Source organism: Crotalus tigris, unplaced genomic scaffold (genome assembly GCF_016545835.1).
Source record: "Crotalus tigris isolate CLP2741 ecotype Arizona unplaced genomic scaffold, ASM1654583v1 scf7180000021954.94103, whole genome shotgun sequence".
Classification (NCBI taxonomy): domain Eukaryota; kingdom Metazoa; phylum Chordata; class Lepidosauria; order Squamata; family Viperidae; genus Crotalus; species Crotalus tigris.
The window spans coordinates 57,283-83,990 of NW_024098779.1; the positions used below are offsets into that span (position 1 = coordinate 57,283).

The 26,708-nt window shown below is 43.7% G+C and overlaps 1 protein-coding gene across 5 annotated transcripts; it reads left to right on the forward strand.

The window, feature by feature from the left end:
- Positions 1–550: 550 nt before the first annotated feature.
- Positions 551–26,379, forward strand: LOC120296960 (protein CTLA-2-alpha-like). 5 transcript variants are annotated; one of them, XM_039319045.1, is made up of 6 exons: positions 551–683; positions 9,709–9,789; positions 15,291–15,428; positions 19,155–19,277; positions 22,756–22,914; positions 25,893–26,379. In XM_039319045.1, exons 3-6 carry the CDS (start codon positions 15,300–15,302, stop codon positions 26,055–26,057), a joined length of 576 nt encoding a protein of 191 aa, XP_039174979.1. In that variant the 5' UTR covers positions 551–683; positions 9,709–9,789; positions 15,291–15,299; the 3' UTR covers positions 26,058–26,379. The 5 variants fall into 5 exon arrangements, with proteins under 5 accessions (XP_039174979.1, XP_039174978.1, XP_039174980.1 ...); XM_039319046.1 differs by lacking the exons at positions 551–683; positions 9,709–9,789 and adding exons at positions 12,879–13,549; positions 14,093–14,150; XM_039319044.1 differs by lacking the exon at positions 9,709–9,789 and having other exon boundaries at positions 564–683.
- The last annotated feature ends 329 nt before the right edge of the window (positions 26,380–26,708 follow it).

Genomic DNA, 26,708 nt, shown 5'->3' on the forward strand with positions numbered 1-26,708 from the left:
CGACTCGGGGTGACATAATAGCTATCCAATATTTGAGGGGCTGCCACAGAGAACATGAGGTCAAGCTATTCTTCAAAGCCCCTGAAGGCAGGACAAGAAGCAACGGATGGAAACTAATCAAACAGAAATGCAACCTAGAAATAAGGAGAGAAGCAACCTAGAACTAAGGAGAAACTTCCTGACAGTGAGAACAATTAACCAGTGGAACAACCTGCCTCCAGAAACTGTGAATGCTTCAATACTGGAAGTTTTAAAGAAGAGACTGGACAGCCATTTGTCTGAAATGGTATAGGGTTTCCTGCCTGAGCAGGGGGTTGGACTAGATGACCTCCGAGCTCCCTTCCAACTCTGTTATTCTGATTAACCCAAAAATCTATTTTGAACATACTGGGCCTCGCCTTCATTGCACACTCATACATTCTATTAATTCCCTTCTCAGTGTTGACTTTCCCCTCTCCGATTCACTCTATTCTTCCCATGTGTGTATGTACACAGTACACACCCAATTTCCTGTTTGCCCTCTGATGCTTAGCCAGCCTATGGCTTATAAGGAGCATTTGAGGGAGTTAAAAGCGAGCCGGGTATGTGTAAATGGTGCAGATGAGGAACTTTGCAAGCTTAAGAGAGCTTGAACTCTGAGGCCTTTTTCTAATTTGCTTCACAACGTAAGAAGCAAAGTCCTGGTGAGTCCTTTTCTCTCTTCACTGCCCAAGATGCTTTTCCTGATTTTGATCTGGTTATCAAGCAAAGACAGAATGTTTTTTGTTTTTTTAAAAAAGTGAAAAGAACAAGGGCTGCAGAATGCTTGAAAAAATGTTTCTCTTTCTGCACCTCTCTGAAATCGTATAGGTCTCCTGCTTGAGTAAGGGGCTGGACTAGAAGACCTCCAAGGTCCCTTCCAGCTCCATTCTGATTGATTCACTGTGGATCCTAATTGTGTAAGTGCATCTGCAGGTCCTCAAGAATCTGCTTAATCGTCAGAATGGCATCCCGTTTAGGAGAGTCCCACTGAGTTGTTGTGCACTTGTGTATCTTTTTGGAGTGAGTGTTCCTCTGGAGCAGTGGTTCTCAACCTTTTTAATGCCGTGACCCCCAACCGGTCGTAAGTCGAGGACTACTCAACCGGTCGTAAGTCGAGGACTACTCAACTGGTGCAGCACCGTTTGCAGACTGGGGCTTTTGGCGGGCTCAGCAGGGCAGAGACAGCCTGGACACTTCCTATTGGCTTTTGAAAGCCAATAGAATTAGACTCTATTCAAGAGAGTCTATTCTATTGGCTTTCAAAAGCCAATAGAATAAAAGGGAGTAGCACAGCTAAGGAAAAGGGGGAAAAAATGGCGGACTGCGTTGTTTGGCGACTCCCGTTCGACCCCAAATGGGGTCCCGACCCACAGGTCGAGAACCACTGTTCTGGAGTAAACATATGTGAGAACTGTGTTTGCAAAGCCAGTCAGACAGGTGGAAGGTGGGTCTTTAAGTGACTTCAGGTAACACGCACAACACAACACAGTTTTCATCCAATACAGGTAGTCTTCGAACTTACCATTACAAGTGAGCCTGATAGTTCTGTTGCTAAGTGAGACATGTTAAGTGAGTTTTTGCCCCATTTTACGACCTTTCTTGCCACAATTGTTAAGTGAATAGCAGCAGTTGTTAACTAATTAAGAGGATTGTTAAGTGGAGCTGGCTTCTCCATCGACTTTGCTTGTCAGCTTTTGAAAAGTGATGACATCGCACGCAGGACACTGCAGCCGTCGTAAGTATGAGTCAGTTGCCAAGCGTCTGAATTTTTTTTTAAACAAAGATTTTATTGATTTTCTTTGACATGCATATGTCAATTTTTCAGCCAACAAGCTGTCTGGGATCGGCTATGCTAATACCTATTCGATTCCTAATCCTTCATTCTTTCCTCTAACCAACAATAAAATAAGTCCCAAGTTTGATAGTAATCTGTGTCTTCTTTATCTTTCAATCTCATAGTTAATCTGTCCATCTCTGCGCATTCCAATATTTTTCTGATTATTTCTTCCTCTGGTGCTAGTCTTTCGTTCTTCCAATATTGCGCAAAGATTATTCTTGCTGTTGTGGTGACGTGTAAAATCAAATATTGACTTTGCTTATTGATCTTTTCAGGCATTATACCCAGTAAGAAAAGTTCAGGTTTAAAGTCAACATGTTCACCTAATATTTTTTTTAACCAAGCATGTATCTTTTCACAACAACAACAACAGCAGCAACAACAATACTAATACTAATAAAGTTGGAAGGGACCTTGGAGGTCATCAAGTCCAACCCCCTGCTCAGGCAGTTAACCCTATACCATTTCAGACAAATGGCTGTCCAATTTCTTCTTAAAAACTTCCAGTGTTGGAACATTCACCGTTTCTGGAGGCAGGTTGTTCCACTAGCTAATTGTTCTCACTGTCAGGAAATTTCTCCTTAGTTCTAGGTTGCTTCTCTCCTTGATGAGTTTCCATCCGTTGCTTCTTGTCCTGCCTTCAGGGGCTTTGGAGAATAGCTTGACTCCCTCTTCTTTGGGGCAGCCCCTGAGAGATTGGAACACTGCTATCATGTCCCCCCTTGTCCTTCTCTTCGTTAAACTAGACATACCCAATTCCAGCAACCGTTCCTCATATGTTTTAGCCTCCAGTCCCCTGATCATCATTGTTGATCTTCTCTGTACTCTTTCTAGAGTCTCAACATCTTTTTTACATCGTGGTGACCAAAATTGGATGCCGTATTCCAAGTGTGGCCTGACCAAAGCCTTTGCTTTGCCACATGTCCACCAAATATGATAGTACGTGCCTGAGTTGTGCTTACATTTCCAGCATCTATCTGACATATTTATATATGCGTCTGAATTTTATCATGTGACCATGGCTGCAATGGTCTTAAGGGTGAAAAAATGGTCCCAAGTCTCTTTTTCCCGTCCTGTTGCAACTTTCAACGGTCACTAAATGAACTGTTAGAGTGCAGTACTGCAGGCCACTTTAGCTGACTGTGTTCAGCAGGTCAGCGGTTCAAATCTCACCGGCTCAAGGTTGACTCAGCCTTCCCTCCTTCCGGGGTAGGTAAAATGAGGACCCAGATTGTTGGGGGCAATGTAAATACATATATATATATATATATATACATTGTGTAAGGACCCACCCCACTTTGCATCTTAAGAAGACAGAACTCTTGGAATAGCTCTTCCAACAGGAATCCTTTATTAAGAGAAAATGGTTGCAGGCATGCTAGACAGGACTTGGGGTTCAAGCTCTCCCATTCAAGGTTTTAAGGGGTTCCCCAGTAGTCCCACCCAATCAACCCCCCTTCCAGTGATAGTTTCAAGTATCACAATTCCATCCCCTTTCTTCTTCCGTCTGGATGGAGACTTCAGATAACTACATGAAAGGCAATTACTCTTCTTTGATATGTTAAAGCTTAGAGGCCACAATAAACACACATTCAGTCCTTTGAAGTGTGCTGAAGGAAGTGAGGGCCATAAAGCCCCTTTGCTCTCCCCCTTTTCTCCCTCTTATGGCAGAATCCAGAGAAGGCAGAATTGGGAGTTTCTATGTTTGATAATTAAAGATGAAATATAATTGGATTCTGACATCCGGCCCCTCTTAACAATAAGAGAGATCCACCTGAAAGAAAACACAAGTAAAAAATTTAGTTAGGCTTGTTAGGATACTCTGTGTGAAACTTCTTCAATAGCTTCGGGGCTCTGACGTGACGTTTATGGACCCACTCATTTTGTGAGGCAGGGAGGTGTTTCCAGGCAACTAGGTACTGAGTTGTTCCACGATATCTCCTAGAGTCAAGGATCTCTTTTATTTCGAAGTGTTGTTCCCCCTCCACCATGATTGGAGGTGGTGGGGGGGGGATTTTTGGCCGTAGAGGTGACTGATGCTCTCTTTTCAGCAAGCTGCAATGAAAAATTGGGTGTATTTGCCTGAGGTTTTTGGGTAATTCTAATTCTACTGTTACTGGATTTATGATCCTTTTAATTGGAAAAGGTCCTATATATTTTGGTCCAAGTTTTTTACAGGGCTGTAGGGACTTTAGGTATTTTGTAGATAAGTACACCATTTCTCCTATAATGAATGGTGTAGGCTCAACCCTTTTTTTATCGGCTTGTGCTTTGTATGCCCGCCTAGCTTCATCTAGTGATTTTCTGACTATTGGCCAGGTGTTTTGTAGGTTTTCCATCCATTCTTTCAGTGAAGGGATCGTTGGTTCTTTTGGGGTTAACTCTGGCATAGGGTTGAAACTTTGGCCGTTGGCTATTTGAAAAGGAGTGTAGCCTGTGCTGGAGTGGACTGCATTATTGTAGGCAACTTCTGCAAAAGGAAGTAAGTCCGTCCAATCACTCTGTTGGAAATTTAAAAAACATCTCAAATATTGCTCAAGTACCGACTGGCAGCGTTCCGCTTGTCCATCTGTCTGAGGGTGATGGCTAGATGTCAGTCCCTGAGTGGTCCCTAAGAGGGATAAAAATTCCTTCCAAAATGTAGACGTAAATTGCACTCCCCTATCAGAGATGATGCGTTGGGGTGCCCCGTGCAATCTGTAAATGTGCTGGATAAAAAGTTTTGCTAAGGCCTTTGCAGTGGGAATTTTTTGGCAAGGGATAAAGTGCACCTGTTTGGAAAATAGGTCCGTGACTGTCCAGATAACAGTATTCCCATTGCTTTCAGGCAATTCCACTATAAAATCCATGGCTATTTCCCTCCAGGGGGCTGAGGGACTTGCCACTGGTTGTAACAGCCCTGGCGATTTCCCTTGCAACCTCTTTGCTGATGCACAGGTTGGGCAGCTGGCAACATAACTTTCTATGTCCTTTTTTATTGATGGCCACCAAAATTGCCGTTTAATTAAGTGTAAAGTTTTTACAAATCCAAAATGCCCTGCTGATTTTGTGTCATGGCAAAGTTGCATGAAAGTTAGTCTTTGAGTTGTTGGTATATATAACTTTTCCCCTACCCAAGGCAATCCGTCTCTCATTGTGCACACATGTTTGTTTTTCTGGAACCAATCATCTGTTTCCAAACTTTTTCTGAATTCAATCCCAGTTTGGCTGTCCAGTTGTGGTTTTATTTTGGCTTGGGTTCTTGTGGTTACTGGCGCTGCCAGTTGTGATTCTGCCATTATTGGTCTAGAGTCTGTGGTTCGTGCGCTGTTATATTGGGGCATGCGAGATAGTGCATCTGCCAGGAAGTTCTTTCTTCCTGGTAAATGTTTGAGCTTAAATTGGAATTGGTGAAAATGCTGGGACCAGCGGGCTTGTTTGGGATTGAGTTTCCTGGAAGTTTTCAGGGCTTCTAAATTTTTGTGATCAGTCCATACCTGGAAGGGGATTTTGTTGCCTTCCAGGAACTGTCGCCACGTGAGTAATGCCCAACGTATCCCATAAGCCTCCTTCTCCCATACGGGCCAGCGCTGTTCTGTTTCCGTGAGTTTCTTAGATGTATATGCACAGGGTTGCAATACTGCATCATCATTTTCTTGTAATAGCACAGCCCCCACTGCCACATCACTTGCATCTGCCTGTATTATGAAGGGCTTGTCCATATCTGGGTGCCTTAGTACTGGTTCGGCAGAAAAAAGTCTCTTTAGTCTCTCAAACGCTGCTTGGCACTCCATTGTCCATGTTAGTGGCTGGCTAGGTTTTACTGAGGATGTTCCCTTCGTTTTTAGTAAGTTGGTGAGGGGCAAGGCTATCTGTGCAAATGAGGGGATGAATTGGCGGTAAAAATTTGCAAAGCCCAGGAAACTTTGTAGTTGCTTTCTTGTGCGGGGTGGTGCCCATTCTAATACTGCTCTGACCTTCTCTGGGTCCATTTCAATGCCCTGTGGGGATATGCGATAGCCTAGGTAGTCTATCCTTTCCTGGTGGAATTCGCATTTTGAGAGTTTGGCATATAGGTGAGCGGCTCGCAGCTTCTTTAAAACCGCTCTGACAAGTTTGACGTGTTCTTCTTTTGTTTCGGTAAAGATAAGAATGTCGTCCAAGTAAACAAGGACCCCCTTAAACAGGTGCTCCCTTAGAACGTCATTGATTAATTGCATAAAGACTGCAGGGCCCCCTTGTAATCCAAATGGCAAGACTTTGAATTGATAGCACCCCATGGGGCAGTTAAATGCAGTCTTCCATTCGTCCCCTTCCTTGATTCTCACGCGATAGTAAGCTTCCCTTAAGTCTAGTTTAGAAAAAATTTTCCCTTTCGATAGGTGTGACAGCATGTCTTTCATGAGGGGCAGCGGGTATAGGTTGCTTTCACTGATTGTGTTCAGGGCCCTATAATCCACGCATAAACGTAAAGAGCCATCCTTCTTCTCTCTAAAAAGGACCGGGGCAGCCACTTTAGGCTTAGCTGGTTCAATGAAACCTCTCTCCAGGTTTTTTTTTATAAATCTTTCCATTTCCTCCTTCTCCTTTGGGCTCATGGAGTATAATCTGGGTTTCGGGAGTTTTGCCCCAGGCTTGAATTCAATGGTACAGTCTGTGGGTCGGTGGGGGGGAAGCTCATTCGCCCTCTCCTCACTGAAGACTTCAGCAAGGTCCCTATATTCCTCTGGTATTTCTGTTAATCTTTTTTCCTCTCCTATGGATGCTTTTTCTATTCTTGATTCTGGTAGCCTCTCTTGGGGTTTTAAGTCCATAGGGTCCCCCTTCGGGAATTTGATTTCTGTCGTCCTCCAATTTACCCAGGGGTTCCATTTTTTCAACCATTCCATCCCTAGAATCATTGGGCATTCCATACCTGGGGTCACCACAAACGTTAAGTCCTCTTCATGGTTGCCCAGGGAGAGGTGTATTGGCAGAGTGGCTAGGGTAGCTGGCACCCCCCCTGCTATGGATCCATCTAGCTGGCCAAATGAGATTGGTTGTTCCAGTCTCCTGGATGGGATGCCCAGATTCCCCACTAGTGTTGGGCTAATGAGGCAGCGGGTGCAGCCAGAGTCTATTAAGGCTTTCACCTTCACAGCTTCGGGCATGGGGGGGATTAATATAGTCACTGTTTTGAAGATGGGTGTGATGCGTCCACTTACCAGGGGTTCGCCTTCCGAGCTGTCATCTGAGGCATCCACCGTCCCTGTGGTGTAGGCTGGAGTTCTTTCCCCTTGGTGAGCAGAGGTGGGGTTTTCTGCAATTTCCATCATTTTCATGGCTGTTTCTTTTGGCTTAGCTGAATACCCTCTGGGTTTGTTGATTGGGGATCTGTCTGGGTTGTGCTGGGGGGCCTTTGAGCGGCATTCTACAGCTCGATGCCCTTCTCTTCCGCACTTGAAACACCCCATCTGCTTCTTGGCTGTATCCGATGATTTCACCGGTTGGTGTGTCAGCTCAGGCGGGGGGCGGCTCCATTGTTTTCCTCGGCGATGCCTCTTCAATATGTCGATCTCTGCTTCCTCTGCCAAGACGTACCATTCCTCAAGTCGATGTGGGTCTCCTCGGGGCAGGCAAGCATCATATAGATCATAGTTTAGTCCGTCTTTGAAACGGCCAAGGAGGATGTCTTCTGGCCAATTCAGTTTGCTGGCAATGGCTCGGAATTCTTGTGTATACTCAGCCACTGGGCGTTTGCCCTGCCTCATCGTTGTTATTCTTTCACGGGCTTTGCGATCAGCCAGGGGGTCTTCAAATCGTCTTCTCAACGAGGACATGAAACGGTTGAAGTTACTGAGTTCTGGGGCATTGGAGTCATGCAGGTTCACCACCCAATCTGCAGCTGGTCCATCCAGGGCAGATTGCACGATCCGGATGCGGGCTTTGTCGCTGGGGATGTCCTGCCCATATTCCTCCATGTAGCTGAGGACTTGGGTTAGGAAAAACCCCAAGCGTGTTGGCTCCCCTTTGAATTTCACCTCCAACGGTGGACGTCTTGGAATGGATCGGTGCCTCCATTGTGGGTGGTAGTGTCTTCCGTCCAGATTTCCATCTGTGGTCCGGTAGGGGGTGGGAGCTCCTGGATCAGTAAATGTCCCTGGGGTTGCAGGTTCCACGTCCCCCTCGGTGTCTCTCCCTTTGTGGCTCCAGGAACTGGGGCGGGCGTAGGGCTCAGGAATCTCCTCTCCTAGGGAGCTGAGAGTTCTCTTCATCAGGTCAATAGCTCTCTCTAGGATCCAGTCTGAGTACGGCATACAGCTTCCTCCCTCTTCACTTGCGTGCAGGGATTTCTCCATCTCCTGCTTCCATTCTGGTTGCTTGGTCCCCCGTCTCAGGGTCACTTTTCTTGATTCCTTTCCCCACTCGCTTTTCTTTCCAACGCCCATCGACCAGCTAGGCTTGTGGTCCTGTGTCTCCACCATTTCTTCTTCTGAGAAATCTGGCCTCTCGGATCCCAACATCTGGCAAGGTTCCAACTGGGTCAGCGGCTCTCTTTCCAGGGAGTTTTCTCCCTCTCTTGCTTCGTTGTCTGACATGGTAAATTTTTGCAAAATCCCCCGGCAAGGGTCTACCTTCCAGGTGGATTAATTTTGCAAGTCCTGTCTAATGTAAGGACCCACCCCACTTTGCATCTTAAGAAGACAGAACTCTTGGAATAGCTCTTCCAACAGGAATCCTTTATTAAGAGAAAATGGTTGCAGGCATGCTAGACAGGACTTGGGGTTCAAGCTCTCCCATTCAAGGTTTTAAGGGGTTCCCCAGTAGTCCCACCCAATCAACCCCCCTTCCAGTGATAGTTTCAAGTATCACAATTCCATCCCCTTTCTTCTTCCGTCTGGATGGAGACTTCAGATAACTACATGAAAGGCAATTACTCTTCTTTGATATGTTAAAGCTTAGAGGCCACAATAAACACACATTCAGTCCTTTGAAGTGTGCTGAAGGAAGTGAGGGCCATAAAGCCCCTTTGCTCTCCCCCTTTTCTCCCTCTTATGGCAGAATCCAGAGAAGGCAGAATTGGGAGTTTCTATGTTTGATAATTAAAGATGAAATATAATTGGATTCTGACACATTGCTTACTGGTGTACACCTATTAGAGAGTGCTTGCACTTAAAGCGGTATATAAGTCTCATAAATAAATAAATAAACTGTTGGAACTCGTTGCTTCATCTCAATGCCTCTTTTCCTGAAGCAGAACATTGACCTTATCATGACTCGATTTATATCCAACTGCAGAAATCATTTGACACCTGCCTTGCATTCAATCGTCTGTAATTTGAGTCTTTATGTTTCTGCAAAGTAAACACAATTTTGTTTAGCGCCGGGAGGGTCTCTTCCAGCTTGGCAGTGTTGCTTTGGGTGACTGAACAGGTTCTGCACACCCTTACAAATAATTAGTGGTAGTTCTCGACTTATAACTGTTCATTTAGTGACTGTTCAAAGTTACAACGGCACTGAAAAAAGCAACCGTTTTTTCACACTTAAGACCACTGCAGCATCCCCGTGGCCACGTGATCAAAATTCAGACAATTGGCAACTGACCCATATTTATGACGGTCGCAGTGTCCCGGGGTCACGCGATCATCTTTTTTTGCGACTTCCCGACAACCAAAATCGACGGGGGAAGCCAGATTCACGTAATAACCGGGTTATTAACTTAACAACTGCAGTGATTCACTTAACAACTGTGGCAAGAAAGGTCGTAAAATGGGGCAAAATTCACTTACTAAATGTCTCACTTAGCCACAGAGGTTTTGGGCTCAGTTGTGGTTGTTAAGTCAAGGACTACCTGTATTTGGAGATCAATGTTGGCTTTATTATCTTAATAGATATATGGACTGGGATCAACGCTGCTTTACTACAGTTGAGAAGAGAAAGGGAAATTGTAAATTACATATTTTCTCTGCAACGTAAGTACATCTTAGTATAGAGGACATCCACGCTATTTCTATTTTTAAAAGTCCAGAACAGTGAGATAACATTTGGAAGTGGCTCAAACAGACACTTTTTTAATTCCCTGGAATATAAGAAGGGGGAGGCAAACAGGTGGAATACACAATAAACAGAACTGGAAGGGACCTTGGTGGTCTTGTAATCCAACCCCCTGCATAATCAGACTTGCAAGATTCTGTCACTACAGCCATCTTAATAAAGGCCTTATTTTGATACTGGCATTCTGGAAACACATTTGTGTTCTCAGCAAAGGAAAACAAGGCACATCTGAGATCGATTTAAAAACGAAATGATTGGGCCTCCGAGATCTCAGAGCAGACAACGAAACAGCCATAGCTTTTGTTATCCTCTCTGCAAATCTGAATTGCCTCTATTTTATTTGCCTGGAGAATAGCGTTCTCCATTTCCAGATGTGGAAGCTTGCCCACAGTGTGCTGCAGCTGCTAAAAAAAGCCAATGCAATCCTGGGCTTCACGAACAGAGGGATAGCATCAAGATCACGAGAAGTGATAGAAGCGCTTTATACTGCACGGGTGAGATGACACTTGGAATACTGCATCCAGTTTTGGTCTCCCAATATATTAAAAAAGCATGTTGAGACCCTGGAAAGTGTGCAGAGAAGAGCAACAAAGATGATTAGGGGATTGGAGATTAAATCGTAGGATGAATGACTGAGGGAGCTAGGTATGTATAGCTTATTGAAGAGAAGGTTTACGGGGACACGATAACTGTTGTCGAAAGAAAAATCAGGTCCAGTTCCAAGCTGGGAATAAAATGGAGGCTGGCTGCTTTTGAAAGGTCTGTTTATTGATGAATAGAACCAGCAACAGCATGCATTCTAGAACAGCTGACAAAATGGCTGAGTGAGTGGATGGATTTTTATAGGGTTCCGATTGAGATGCTCCAGGGGGTTGTGCAATGTAGTGAGCCTTGTGCCTTTTGCTAGTCTAATGATATGTCCTAAAGGTCATGCCCTGGCCTTAGAATTTGGGTGGGGGAATGTAAATTCTTAATCCCATCAGCCATGGGGGCTAGGGCATTTTCTTTATGAATAGATTGGCCCCAGTCTTTCTTAATAGGTATAAAATATCCATCTCTAAAGACTTGAGACTTCTGCTTGAGGCTGTTAAGAAAGACTGGGGCTGCTTTCTGCCTTTGTTAAGACTTTTCTCCATTTCTCCTTTAGAGGAAATATTCTATCCTGCCTTTTTAAAATATCCCTGCTCTTTAGAAGGCCAGATCCTAAAGTTGAAACTCAAGTACCTAATGAGAAGGAAAGACTCACTGGAGAAGAGCCTGATGCTGGGAAAGATGGAAGGCAAGAGAAGAACGGGACGACAGAAAAGTGGCTGGATGGAGTCCCTGAAGCAGGAGGCATGAGCTTCAATGGACTCCAGAAGATGGTAGAGGACAGGAAGATCTGGAGGAATGTTGTCCATGGGGTCGCGATGGGTTGGACACGACTTCACAACTAACAACATTAACTCGAGTTCTTTCAAGATATCAGCAAGCATGCGGTGGAAGTGACTCTGTTGACATTGTATATTTGGATTTTCAAAAAGCTTCTGATGAACTCGATCTAAGCTACTTAAGTGAATTGAGCCATCATAGGATTAGAGGAGATCTTCTGTGAGGCTGGTGTCCGGTTTACCAAAAAAACAACAACAACCCAAAAACAACCTCCTCCCCAAACACTCCTATAGAATGGGAAAAATAGGCAATTTTCACAAGAAGTAAGATAGAGCCCAGAAGGAAAATATATTTCTCCATGAAGCAGATAATCAATCCACGGAAGATGATGCCACATATTTGCTGCTAATTCAAGAGGCCTCTAAAGCAGTGGTTCTCAACCTTTTTAATGCCGCGACCACCAACCGGTCATAAGTTGAGGACTAAGCCGGTCGTAAGTCGAGACTACCCAACCAGTCGTAAGTTGGGGACTTTCCCTGCCCGGGAGCGCCACGCATGCATGGTGCTGCCCCCTGCGCTGGCCGAGGCGTAGCTGGCAAGTGGCAGAGACGGAGCAGGCCGACCACCGGCTGGGCCACCAGCTGGCTCAGCCCAAGGGAGGTGAGGCACCCGCCGGAAAAGGGGAAAAAAATGGCGGACAGCCTTGCTTGGCGACTCCCGTGAAATGGTCGATTGACCCCAAATGGGGTCGCGACCCATAGATTGAGAACCACTGCTCTAAAGGAAACTACACCAGTTTCTAGATCGAGAAGACCGAACGACAGATGACAATATGTCTGGAAAGCAAGAACACTCCACCTCGACAAGGCAACAGGAGAGATCTACCGCAATCTTTTATTTGTGGGCTTCTGAGATGGATTTGGCGGGCCACCACATGAGAGAAAATGCTGCCCAGACATGATCTAGCAGTGATATTCCCTTGTGGTCAATCAATCAATCAATCAAAATAGAGCTAGGCCTAGTTTAATGCAAAGGACTAGGAGTGACAGGATAGCAGTATTCCAATATTTGAGCGACTGTCACAAAGAAGAGGGTGTCAATCTCTTCTCTAAACCAATGAAGACATGACAAGAAGCAATAGATGGAAACTAATTAGGGAGAGAACCAGCCTAGAAATAAGGAGAAATTTTCCTGACAGTGGGAACAAGAATAGAATAGAATAGAATAGAATAGAATAGAATAGAATAGAATAGAATAGAATAGAATAGAATAGAGTAGAATAGAGTAGAGTAGAGTAGAGTAGAGTAGGGTAGAATAGGGTAGGGTAGGATAGGGTAGAGTAGCGTAGGGTAGGGTAGGGTAGGGTAGAGTAGAGTAGAGTAGAGTAGATTAGAATTAGAATTAGAATTAGAATTAGAAATAGAATAGAAGCTGGAAGGGACCTTAAAGGTCTTCTAGTCCAGCCCCCTGCTCAAGTAGGAAAACAATTAACCAGTGGAAGAAGTTGCCTGCAGAAGTTGTGGATTCCCCAGTACTGGAGTTTTCTAAGAAGAGATTGGACAACCATTTGTCTGAAATGGTATAGGGCTTCCTGCTTGATCAGGGGGTTAGACTAGAAGACCTCCAAGGTCCCTTCCAACTCTGTTACAATTCTATTCTCTCTCTTTCTCTCTCCCTCACCTCCCCCTCCCATTTGTGGCCTCATCCCAAGATCTGTGCTGCGTGTATTCCCTTTGCAGTAGGCAGGAGTGTTTCCTTCAATTCTTTTTGGGGAACTTCCTTTTAATTCCTCTGTGCATGAACTTTATTTATTCAGCCTCTCCATTTTATCTGTCCTCTTACTGAATATCTCTCGATTTCCCATCCCTAATCGTATTTCTTTCCTTGCCAGTTCTCCGGGCTGCAGTTTCTCTCTGAGAGAAACCCATAGCTCACAGGAGGTAAGGCAGGGGAAGAAAAACAAGATTGCTGGCCAGTCCATTCATTTTTTTGTGATGTTAACAAGGAGCGAGCAGGGAAAGCTGTGTGTGTGTTTTTTCCTTTTCGACCCCAAATTCCAACAAATATCCCAGTGCAATGGGAGGAGGATTTCCAGCTGGCTAAGGAAGACAACTAACAATTGGCTGCTCTCACACCCTCCTCCTGTTCTTCCCATCCTCAGAAGCTAAGTTAGTGAAATAGCCAGAAGCAGGACATGCAACACCGTCCTAAATTGCATGTGCTTTATCCCGACCGATAGGTTGAACCAGGGCACGTAAAGGCTCTCTGCAACCCTTCGGAGTCTCATTAAGAGAGGCCTTCAGGCTTGTGAGTATTGGAACAGGATACAAAGATGGCTGAAAGATGTATTAATGTTGGACGTAGAGTTAAAACCTGAACTTTTCCTGTTGGGAATAACTACAGAGAAATACAATTAAGGGAACAATCTATTTGCTTTTACGTATCTTGACTGCAGCTAGGCTGGCGTTCGCACAAAAATGGAAGAGCAAAGACATTCCCACAGAGGAAGAGACACTGTATAAAATATTATCATGTGCAGAAAAGGACAGGCTCATAAGGGTATTGAAAGACAAATGTAGATCGGTTTATTTCGAAACCTGGGATAATTTTTTACTGCTGGAGTGATTTGAGGAGGACGGTTGGGATTATAGGCTAGTGTTAAGATAGAAATATATGTAATTTTAGGTTAGCAAATAGAGAAATAGATTAAGTATTGTATAAAATTTAGATGTATATTCACAGATGAAGAACCAATTGTACAATGTGAAATAATTTGATAAGAATGTATATACTGAATGTCACGTTACATCCAATGTTTCTTTTCATTGTATTATAAATAAAATTGGTTAGAAATAAAGAGAAAAAAAAGAGAGAGAGAGTCCTTTTCAACGCTGAGCAACTGTTCCAGGTGAGAAGGCAGATTTTACAACTCAGAAATCTCTTCGTGGCGGTGGTTGCAGCAACGAGGCTGAAGGATGAAGCAAAATACTTGTTTTGTCCAGGAGATCAGAAAAAGGATAGGATGGATTTCTTGTATGACAACAAAGACATGATAAGGCATGATAAGTAATTGGAGAAAAATCTGAATTTTGTTTGATGGATTTGAATGAATTAAGGTTTAATATTATCTCGTTATTTTAAAGAGATGGATTGACTTTGGGATTACATATATATAGGGCTGATCAATATTTTATTGCTATTAGGATATCTATTGTGTAGGGCAGTGTTTCCCAAACTTGACAATTTTAAGGCATGTGGACTTCAACTCCCAGAATGCTGGCTGTAGAATTCTGGGAGTTGAAGTCCACATGCCTTAAAATTGTCAAGTTTGGGAAACACTGGTGTAGGGGAAGAAGAAATAAATGAGATTGGTGATAAAATGAGGGATGTGAGAGATTAAGAATTAGAATTGATAATTTCTTGTTTTAAATTTAAACTATTGTAATTGTAAACTGATAAAGTTATAACGCAGGTTTAACAGTAATAGAAATTTAAAATAGAAATGGAACATTTAAATGTATCATGCTAATTGAGAGGGAATAGAGAGGGAATAGTGAAATCTATTGAGTTGTGTTGTTTATATATGTCTTTACTTTTGAATGTTTGACCACCCAACCACCACGGTGGGTCCTGAGTACTTTTTCTTAAGAATTTTAAAAAAAACCAATAAAATGTGTTTAAAAAAAGAAAGAAAAGGGTTTGGAAACGGACTGTACAACTTGAGAAAGATGCCAGCCGTGATAATTTCATGGCAGGGGTTTTATCGGGTGGTATTGGAGCAGTGGTTCTCCACCTGTGGGTCGGGACCCCATTTGGGGTTGAACGACCATTTCACGGGGGTCGCCAAACAAGGCTGTCCGCCATTTTCCCCCCTTTTCTTTGGCCACGCCCCTGGCACCCGGTGATGTATAAGTGGTTGGGGGTCACCACAACATGGGAAACTGTATTATGGGGTCGCGGCATTAGAAAAGTTGAGAACCACTGTATTGGGGGATTTGGCAGACTTGAAATAGGTGATGAGAAGCTTTTTTTTTTTTGACTTTTCTAGAAGAAGACAATGCTCTTAAGCTGGGTGGTGGTGTTGACTTGGCTGACTTCTCTGAAGATGTTTTCTGTAGCGGAGGATTCAGCCCTGGAAGAAGCCTGGAGAGACTGGAAGACGACCTACGGCAAAGTATACCCCGAAGTGAGTTTGTTTTGGTTCTCGAAAAGAGAAGAATGTCTAATTAATGTTTTAGTAATTCTAAGGCATCAGGAGTTGCCTTAGACTCCTCTTCCTCTTCTCTCCTTCTTTCTGCTTTTTCTTCTTCTCCTCCTCCTCTCTTTTTTTTTTTAAAAGAAAGGATCTTATTGCCAATGACGTGGTGCAAACTTGCTCTTTGAAGGGACAAGTTTCCTTTTTGAAGGACTGTCTTCAATTTTCCTGCATTCTTTTTCCAGATTATTGTGGGCTTTGCTAAGGGTCCCACAATTCTATTTTAACCCATGTTGTATCGGCTCCAACGTACAGAAGGTAGAGAGTTGGAACTCATCTTACACCCAGATAAGTAGAACAGGGAGAAACACTCAGTGTGTACTTGGTGGCCTTCTACTTTCCCGCTGAACACCAATCTCACCACCATCAGGATAAAGAGGCCCTGAAGGTTCTCTATCAGACCATCAGTGACTTACAAACTACTCACCCAGAGGGTGCATTTATTGCAGTGGGAGACTTTACCCAAGTGGATTTGAAAGCTACCTTGCCACATTTCCATCGATAGGTGGACTTTGCAACCAGAGGGGACAATACACTGGATCTCGCTTATTCCAACCTCAAGAGCCGAGGTGGCGCAGCAGTTAGAGTGCAGTACTGCAGGCCACTTTAGCTGACTGTGTTCAGCAGGTCAGCGGTTCAAATCTCACCGGCTCAAGGTTGACTCAGCCTTCCATCCTTCCGGGGTAGGTAAAATGAGGACCCAGATTGTTGGGGGCAATGTAAATATATATATATATATATATATATATATATATATATATATATATATATATATATATATATATATATATATATACATTGCTTACTTGTGTACACCGCTTAGAGAGTGCTTGCACTTAAAGCGGTATATAAGTCTCATAAATAAAATAAATAAATAATAATAATAAAGAAGGCTTTCAAAGCGATCCCCCGCCCTCACCTGGGCCCCTCTGACCATCTCTCAGTGCTGCTTATTCCAGCATATAAACCTTTATTAGCCAGAGTGAAACCTACAGTAAAGCAGGTGAGGGTTTGGACAGAGGGAGCTACAGAAGCATTACAAGACTGCTTTGAGTGCACGGATTGGGGCATGTTTAAGGAAGCAGCTACTGATAACCAACATACAAATGCTGAGGGGTGTGTCACCACGGTGTCTGCATAGATCCAAAAGTGCATAGAGGATGTCTGTGTCCTAAAAAGCATTGTCGTGAGGGCGAATGAAAAACCGTGGCTGACTTAAGAGGTCCGCAAGATGCTGAAAGCACGGAATGTGGCTTTTAAATCTGGTGACATGCTGGCACTTAGAACAGCCAGAGCAAACTTGAAAAGTGCCATAAAAGGTGCAAACTAAGCCCATTGTCAGAAAATTCAGGACCCAACAAACACCAGGCAAATGTGGCAAGGAATCCAGGCCATCACGGATTATAAGGTGACTCCATCGAGATACAAGGATGACACAGACTTCCTAAAGAAGCAGAATACATTCTTTGGAAGATTCGAGGCATCAAATAGCCCTCCTGCTAGGAAAGCTGTGCCCCATCCTGACGAGCAAATGCTAAGCTTTCATGTCACCTCTGTCCGGAAAACACTGCAGAAAGTTAACATTCGGAAAGCCGCATCCCTGGATGTGTCCTTAGAGAATGCGCAGATGAGCTGGTTTGTGTTCTCACAGATATTTTCAACCTCTCATTGCAGCAGGAAGTGGTCCCATTGTGTTTTAAGATGGCCATCACCTTGCCAGTGCCAAAAATGTCCACAATTACAGGCCTCAGTGATTACTGTCCAGTTACACTGACATCTATCATTATGAAATGCTTTGAGAAACTGATAAAGGACATTATTGCATCTAGCCTCCCACCAGCATTTGACCCGCTTCAGTTTGCTTACCAACCAAATTGCTCTACGGAGGATGCTATTTCTTCTGTTCTCCATCTGAGCTTGAAGCACTGAGAGGAAAGAAATACTCATGAGCATTTGTTGTCGACTTCAGTTTGGCATTTAACACAATCATTCCCCAGCATCTAGTAGACAAACTGGGCCTTTTAGGCTTAAACACTCCTTTGTGCAACTGGATTCTTGATTTTCTTACCAACAGACCCCAATATGTGTGCGTTGGAACAAATACTTCTAACACCATTTTCTTGAGCACAGGTTCTCCTCAGAGCTGCGTCCTAAGTCCACTGTTCACCCTGATGACCCTTGATTGTTGTGCTAGGTTTGCCACCAACCATATTGTGAAGTTCGCACATGATACAATAGTAGTGGGCCTTATTTAGGATGACAATGAGGGTGCTTACCTCAGAGAGGTTGAGGGGTTGGTGAACTGAAGAAGAACATCCTAGTTTTAAATACCAGAAAAACTAAAGAGATCATTGTCGATTTCAGAAAAGGCAGGCACAGCCACACTTCGCTGTGCATTAATGATTCACCTGTGGAAATGGTTGCCAGCATCAAATTCCTGGGTGTGCAATTAACAAGTAGGCTGGCTTGGTCACTCAACAGTGAGAAATTGGTAAAGTGGGCATAGCAGTGCCTGCATTTTCTGTGTCGCTTGAGAAAAGCACATCTTCCTTCTCCTATCCTTACCACTTTCTACAGAGGGAGGATGGAGAGCATCCTGTCATACAGCATCACAATCTGGTTTGGAGGCATCCGTGCTTGAGAAAGGAAGGCGGTGCAGAGGGTGGTGAGGACGGTCGAAAAGATCATTGGCTGTTCCCTCCCTCCCTCCCATCCAGGACATAGTGCAGAATCGTTGCTTGAGCAGGGTCCGTAAGATTATCTGGGACACCACACATCCTCTTCACAACCTGTTTTCCTTGTTCCCTTCTGGGAGGAGGGGGCTCTGTGGTATCCGTAGCAGAACATCCAGATTCAGCCAGAGTTTCATTCCATACAGCATTAACCTTGCGATCTCTCAAGCTTCCTCCTTCCATTATATATTCAAGATGGATAGTGTTTGATATTCATTCATTCATATGTTATGTATATGTAGGGGTGTAGGTCTATACAGTACATATGTTGTATATAGTAAGTATATGTTTGTAGATCTTTGGTTATTCGGGTTTTCTCCCGCGTCAAATTGGAAGTGTCTTGGCGACGTTTCGACGAAGTCTCATTCGTCATCTTCAGACTGGTGTTTTCGGCTTCATGCTTCCAATTTGATGCGGGAGAAAACCCGAATAACCAAAGACCTACATACAAACACCCGCGAAAACCTCAGAAAACAAATAAGTATATGTTGTATATAGTATGTTTAGGTGTGTGTCATGTACGTGTTCACTTTGATTTTTGATGTATGTCGTTGTGCCCACAGCAAAAAATGACAATAAAGGTTCTTATCTTATCTTACCTTATCTTACCTTACCTTACCTTACCTTACCCTACCCTACCCTATCTCATCTTATCTTAAAGGAGTATTAGGTATGTCCACCACCTTAAATTACTTCTAAAATAATAAAGGTGGGATAAAAAATTGAATAAGATAAGATAACCTTTATTGTCATTTTTATACCGTGGGCACAAGGGCCCACATCAAAAATGAAATTTAGTTGCCCGCTCTCAAAGTGAAACACATCAGATCCATTTTGAGACCCTAAGATTTAAGCTGTTCTTCAATCCACAGATGATGCTTTGAGATAGGGGAGAATATAGCACATCTATTCTTGGCTTCCTTAGGAAGAAGACGTCTCCCGGAGAGCCACATGGGAGAAAAACCTGCAGATGGTTGAGCAGCACAACCATGAGGCCGATGAGGGGAAACACACCTACTGGATGAAGATGAACCAGTTTAGTGATTTGGTAAGCAAACTCAGGAGTATACCACAGATTGGATGCTCATGCATGTTGGAGAAAATTTTTCATACCCCAATGCATATGCATCCATTGCTATTTAGAAACTTTTTTTCCCCCTTTTGTGAATTGAAGTGCTCTACTCCCATTCTTGAATCAGCAAATTAAGTAGTAGCATAAAGGTTGCAGGTCCTTAACAGAATAACAAAGCTGGGAGGGACCGTGGAGATCTTCTAGTCCAACCCCCTGCTCAGGCAGGAGACCCTATACCAGGGATAGGCAACCTTGGCTCTTTTAGGATCGTGGACTTCAACTCCCAGAATTCCTGAGCCAGCCATGCTGAGGGGAAAGGGAGAGGTTTCCAAGCTGAGCCAGGCCAGCTCAGAATTCTGGGAGTTGAAGTCCTCAAGTCATGAGGGGGCCATAGTTCCCCCATCTGGCAGAGGAATTCTGGGAGTTGAAGTCCACAAGTCATGAAGGAGCCATAGTTCCCCCATGCTGGCTCAGGAATTCTGGGAGTTGAAGTCCATGAGTCATGAAGGGCCATAGTTCCCTCATGCTGGCTCAGGAATTCTGGGAGTTGAAGTGCATGAGTCATAAAAGAGGCAAGGTTGCCTATCCCTGATCTGGGACTTCAACTCCCAGAATCCCCTAGGCCAGGGGAGGCAACCTTGGCACTTTTATGACGTGTGGACTTCAACTCCCAGAATTCCTGAGCCAGCCACTCTGAGGGGAAAGGGAGAGGTTTCCAAGCTGAGCCAGGCTGGCTCAGGAATTCTGGGAGTTGAAGTCTACCAGTCATAAAAGAGCCAAGGTTGCCTACCCCTGGCCTAGGCTGAGACCCTCCAGATCAAGGGTAGGCAGCCTTGGCTCTTTTATGACTGGTGGACTTCAACTCCCAGAATTCCTGAGCCAGCCACTCTGAGGGGAAAGGGAGAGGTTTCCAAGCTGAGCCAGGCTGGCTCAGGGATTCTGGGAGTTGAAGTCCATGAGTCATAAAAGAGCCAAGGTTGCCTACCCCCTGGCCTATACTATTTCAGACAGCATCCACAGCTTCTGAGGGCCAGCTGTTCCACTGGTTAATTGTCCTCATTGTTAGGAAGTTTCTCCTTATTGCCAGGGTGCTTTTCTCCTTGATTAGTTTCCATCCATTGTTTCTTGTCCTGCCTTCAGGTGCTTTGAAGAACAGGTTGACCTCCTGTTGTGGCAGCCCCTCAAATATTGGAAGACTGTTATCCTGCCACCCCAAGTCCTTCTTTCCATTATGCTAGACCTATCCAATTCCAGCAACCGTTCCTTGTTTTAGCCTCCAATCCCCTCATCCTCTTTGTTGCTCTTCTCTGCACTCTTTTTTTCTTGTCCTACCTCTTTTGACCGTTCTGTACTGAATAGGATTTTGCTATTTTGTCTGATGTGACAAAGCAAGATGATTTGAACCCTCTGGTTTTGCTCTCCTCCCTTTGGGGAATCGCCACCCAGAAGAGAAAACATGTGTCAGTGGTATTTCACCGTGAATGGGGTGGGCTTGGCTGCAGGCTTCTTCTGGCTCTTCTCTTTCTTTGCTCCTTCTCTTACGCTTACCACCCCATTTGGTCATAACTCCAAGAGTTGTTTTCTTTTTATTTATTTATTTTTAATTTTTTTATTAAGTACAAAGAAAAAAAGGATTAAAAACATTGAACAGAGTTGTTTTCTTTTTAAACAAACAGGACTCATGGGGACCAGAATCCCAAGTTTTATCTAGGATTTCCTTTCCTTCCTTATTTGGTTACTAAAAATCTGCCATTTATCTGGAGATAGTAATAGTAGTAAAGTTGGAAGGGACCTTGGAGGTCATCTAGTCCCACCTCCTGCTCAGGCAGGAAACCCTACACCATTTCAGACAAATGGCTGTCCAGTCTCTTCTTAAAAACTTCCAATGTTGGAGCATTTACTGCTTCTGGAGGCAAGCTGTTCCACTGATTAATTGTTCTCACTGTCAGGAAGTTTCTCCTTAGTTCTAGGTTGCTTCTCTCCCTGATTAGTTTCCACCCGTTGCTTCTTGTCCTGCCTTCAGGTACTTTGGAAAATAGCTTGATTCCCTCTTCTTTATGGCAGCCCCTGAGATATTGGAATACTGCTATCATGTCCCCCCTTGTCCTTCTCTTCGTTAAACTAGACATACCCAATTCCAGTAACTGTTCCTTAAATGTTTTAGCTCCAGTCCCCTAATCATCTTTGTTGCTCTTCTCTGTACTCTTTCTAGAGTCTCAACATCTTTTTTACATCGTGGTGACCAAAACTGGATGCAGTATTCCAAGTGTGGCCTTACCAAGGCATTGAAGATCACGTGAAGTATTGGTATTAATACTTCACGTGATCTTGATTCTATCCCTCTGTTAATGCAGCCTAGCACTGTGTTGGCCTTTTTGGCAGCTGCAGCACACGGCTGGCTCATATTTAGGTGACTGTCTACTAGGACTCCAAGGTCCCTGTCACAGTTACTACTATTGAGCATGGTGCCACCTATGCTGTACTTGTGCATTTGGTTTTTCTTGCCTAAATGTAGAACCTTGCTTTTTTTCACCACTGAATTTCATTTTGTTAGTTAGTGCCCAGTGTTCAAGTCTGTCCAGATCCTTCTGTATCTGAAGCCTGTCTTCTGGAGTGTTGGCTATTCCTGCCAGCCAAGTTTTATCTAGGATTTCCTTTCCTTCCTTATTTGGTTACTGAAAATCTGCCATTTATCTGGAGATCAAAGCTGTATCTTTTTTTCTCCACAAAAATCTCATGATATAGGTCAGGCTGAGTGACTGGAGGTCATCCAGAAAGACACAAGTGCCGATTTCCAGAACCCTTTAGGCAATTTTTGGAATGTGACTGACAGGGATGTGTGTGTGTGTGTGTGTGTGTGTGTGTGTGTGTGTGCGGTGTTTATTTCAGCCTTGAACTCCTATCTTGTTGCCTGAGCAATCTAGCCCCGTTGCACTATTCTGCTAGACCAGGGGTGTCAAACTCAATTTCATTGAAGACCACATCAGCATTGCGGTTGCCCTCAGGGGGCTGGGTGGGTGTGGCCAGGGTGGGTGTGGTCTACTGGGTGGGCGTGGACAGAGTAGGTGTGGCCTACTGGGTGGGCGTGGACAGCTCTACATCGTTCGCATCAAGGGTACCTATGGGGGCCTCGGCAGGAGTGGGACAGATCTGAGGGTCTCTGACTGGGGCAAGTGCCAAGGCATGGTCCACTGGAGGAGCCTCACTGTTCCTCTCAGGCCATGCAGGGGGGGCTGGATGGTGGCGTGGGCTGCCCGGAGCCCTGGGCAGCAGAGGTCAAATGCCCAACCTGGCCCTCGAGCACCCACGGCACCAAGGCCAGCCCCACTTCCCCAAGGAATTGAACGCGGTATTCCAGGTGTGGCTTTACTAAGGTTTTATAAAGTGGTACTTTTAAGCCTTAGAAAGCCTCCTTTTATTTAAGCAAAAGGAAATGTAACTTCTCTTCTCTCAGACGGATGAAGAATTTAACCGCCTGATGGGAGGTCTCCATCCTGATTCAGTTGATCCTGACAATGCTTCTCAAGGCTTTCCCCAAATGCCAGACATTCAGCAGACAGCCAAGCCCAAGAAATGTCACCAGAGACATTATGGCACTTCAAGAAAAGACCAGGTGAGTCCTTGAACAGTCTACCTACTTACCTATCTATCTATCTATCTATCTATCTATCTATCTATCTATCTATCTATCTATCTACCTACCTACCTACCTACCTATCTATGTATCTACCAGATGAGTCCTTGAACAGTCTACCTACTTATTTATCTATCTATCCATCCATCCATCCCATCCATCTCTATGTACATAACTACCTATCATCCATCCATCCATCCATCCATCCATCCATCCATCCCTATCATCTATCTACATACCTATTTACCATCCATCCATATCTACCTACGTACCTACCATCCATCCATCCGTCTATATCTATCTATCTATGTACCTACCTACCATCTATCTATCTATCTATCTATCTATCTATCTATCTATCTATCTATCTATCTATCTATCTACCTACCTACCAACCTACCTATCTATGTATCTACCAGGTGAGTCCTTGAACAGTCTACCTACTTATCTATCTGTCTATCCATCCATCCCATCCATCTCTAAGTACGTACCTACCTATCATTCATCCATCCATCCATCCATCCATCCCTATCATCTATCTACATACCTATCTACCATCCATCCATATCTACCTACGTACCTACCATTCATCCATCCATCTATATCTACCTATCTACGTACCTACCAACCATCTCTCTCTCTCTCTCTCTCTCTCTCTCTATCTATCTATCTATCTACCTATCTATCTATCTACCTATCTATCTACCTACCTATCTACCAAGTGAGTCCTTGAACAGTCTACCTACTTATCTATCTGTCTATCTATCCATCCATCCATCTCTATGTATGTACCTACCTATCATCCATCCATCCATCCCTATCATCTATCTACATACCTATCTACCATCCATCCATTTCTACCTACGTACCTACCATCCATCCATCCATCTATATCTACCTATCTATGTACCTACCTACCATCTATCTATCTATCTATCTATCTATCTATCTATCTGTCTGTCTGTCTGTCTGTCTGTCTGTCTGTCTGTCTATCTGTCTATCTATCTATCACTTACCTATTAATGACCACTGCAGACCCTTCCTTTCATGCAGAGAATTCCAGTCTCTGTTCTGAACAGGGTCCAATCTTGCACACTCCTCTTTCCGCTCAGCTGCTTTCAGTCCAGCTTAACACAAATCACTTGGCTGCTTTGGTCCTGCTTTTGGAGCAATCCGCTTCATCTGTGTTGCTCAAATGGTCATTGAATCTTCTTGGCCATGGAAGATATGGAGATGATGTACAGGAATTCCTCGACTTACGTCCATTCATTTAGTTTACAACAGCACTGAAAAAAGTGACATCAACACTTTTTATGCTTCCGATTGTTGCAGCATCCCCATGGTTAAGTGATCAGAATTCAGATGCTTGGCAACTGGCATGTACTTATGACGGTTGAAGTGTCTCGGGATCATGTGATCCCCTTTTGCAACCTTCTGATAAGCCAGATTCACTTAACAACTGTGTTCCTAACTTAGCAACTGCAGTTATTCACTTAACAGTGGAAGGAAATGCTGTAAAATGAGGCAAAAATCACTTAATAACTATCTTGCTTAGCAACAGAAATGTTACTCAGTTGTGGTTGTAAGTTGAGGACTAGCTGTACTTGTCCTGTTTACTGTCTACTCTAGGCTCTGCCCTCAAAGCCATACATTTTCAGCTCAGCTAACTTCATACCACTTTTTTGTTTAACTTAGCTGATGAAACAAGTCCTACAGATTGAGTGAAGTGTTAATACCACTTTACAAGGCCTTGGTAAGGCCACACTTGGAATACGGCATCCAGTTTTGGTCACCACGATGTAAAAAAGATGTTGAGACTCTAGAAAGAGTGCAGAGAAAAGCAACAAAGATGATCTGGAGGCTAAAACATATAAGGAACAGTTGCTGGGATTGGGTATGTCTAGTTTAATGAAGAGAAGGACGAGGGGGGATATGATAGCAGTCTTCCAATATCTCAGGGGCTGCCCCAAAGAAGAGGGAGTCAAGCTATTCTCCAAAGCACCTGAAGGCAGGACAAGAAGCAACAGATGGAAACTCATCAAGGAAAGAAGCAACCTAGAACTAAGGAGAAACTTCCTGACAGTTAGAACAATTAACCAGTGGAACAACCTGCCTCCAGAAGCGGTGAATGCTCCAACTCTGGAGGTTTTTAAGAAGAGACTGGACAGCCATCTGTCCGAAATGGTATAGGGTTCCTGCCTGAGCAGGGGGTTGGACTTGATGACCTCCAAGGTCCCCTCCAACTTTATTATTATTATTACTATGTGGATCATTGCACAGTCAGCCAGATGTTCAGACTGGATTTGGCATTTTGTCTACCTATCGAGTCCTTACCCAGGACCTGGAATAGGCAGATGTGGATGTTTGATGGTATTACAGATATCGTCGCAGGATGGAAGCAGTTCCTAATAAGGCCGCCTTTTGCAATTGACTAATAGCGAATTTGTCAATGCCAATGGTGTTCAAGTGGTGCTCCAGTTGTTTTGGGATTGCACCCAACTGGATTATTATTATTATTATTATTATTATTATTATTATTATTATTATTACTACTACTACCACTACTACTACTACTACTACTACTACTACTACTACTACTACTACTACTACTACTTTTAGCTTCCCAAATCTGCACCAGAGAAAAAGGCAGAGCTTTCCTGTTTACCTGGCTCTCCCTCCCACCTCAGGAAAGAAAACTTTCAAGCTCTGTTTTTCAGCTAGGCTTACCATATTTTCAAGCAATTAAATCCTATTTTTCCATGATTCTTTTGTAAATTAGCAGGGATGCCTGGATTTGGGTGCCCAAGCAGGGCAATCTTGCCAAACCAATAAGCTGCTTAAACCTTTACATCCACTTTACAGCTATTCTATCTGCATCTCAACTGATTTCCTTTCCTTTAATCTCATCGCTCCATTGTGCAGTCTAAATCACCACAAGACGATTATTATTTTAACAGCTGGCGGTCGCCTACAGAAGAAGGCTCGGCAAGCATCGTTCTGACAATTTTGGGAAGTTTTGCCTCCTATCCAGCAACGGAACCAAGAAACAGCTAGGAAGGCGATGTGGGTGCATAAGCCGCTATCGTCGGCGTTGCCAGAAATGTTGTAAGCTGGCTTTGTAGTCAAAACAAGGCTGACTCAAGATTGCTTACAGTAACGTAAGCAGGATTAAAAGAATCTAGCGGATAATTCCTGTCTGCCAGGCAAACAGATTCCCCCCAGAGAGAGCTGTCTCTCCCTTTTGGCTCTAATAATTTCCTAGTAGACTTCCTTCCCTTGTCCTGCAACATGGCATTTAGGTCCGATATGCTGTTTTCATCTTTTTATTATAAATTTTTACAATTTTACAATAAAAACCTCTTTCCCAATCCCTCCCAACACACCCCAAAACCCTCCCTCATTCTTCCCAGAGCTGAATACAGGGTTAACTAGAACTTAAAAGAAAAAACTTTTAAACTCAAATAAACCTCAAACAAATATGATTACATTCAATAAACAAATTGTTAAGTACTTTAACTCCATTATATATAAAAAACAGAAAGAGAAAAAGAAGAAAAGAAAGAAAATAAGAAAAATAATAAAAGGGAAAAAAAACCTATTCTACACTTCTAAATAATATCTTAAACTTTAAATATAAATTATTCAAAAGCCATCTTTTAAAAAATATATTAAGTCCATTAGAAAAATAAATGCAGAACCAAATGTTTTAGGGAGATAAGGGGAAAGTAGCCTGAAAGCAGGATATTTGGAAGTGTCTGTAGACTCTCCCTTTT

Bases quoted from the DNA above. Each gene is read 5' to 3' on its own strand.
- LOC120296960 (XM_039319045.1), top strand. From the start codon at position 15,300: ATGCTCTTAAGCTGGGTGGTGGTGTTGACTTGGCTGACTTCTCTGAAG. The intron at 15,429-19,154 runs GTGAGTTTGTTT...TGGCTTCCTTAG, and splicing joins ACGGCAAAGTATACCCCGAA to GAAGAAGACGTCTCCCGGAG. The intron at 19,278-22,755 runs GTAAGCAAACTC...CTCTTCTCTCAG, and splicing joins TGAACCAGTTTAGTGATTTG to ACGGATGAAGAATTTAACCG.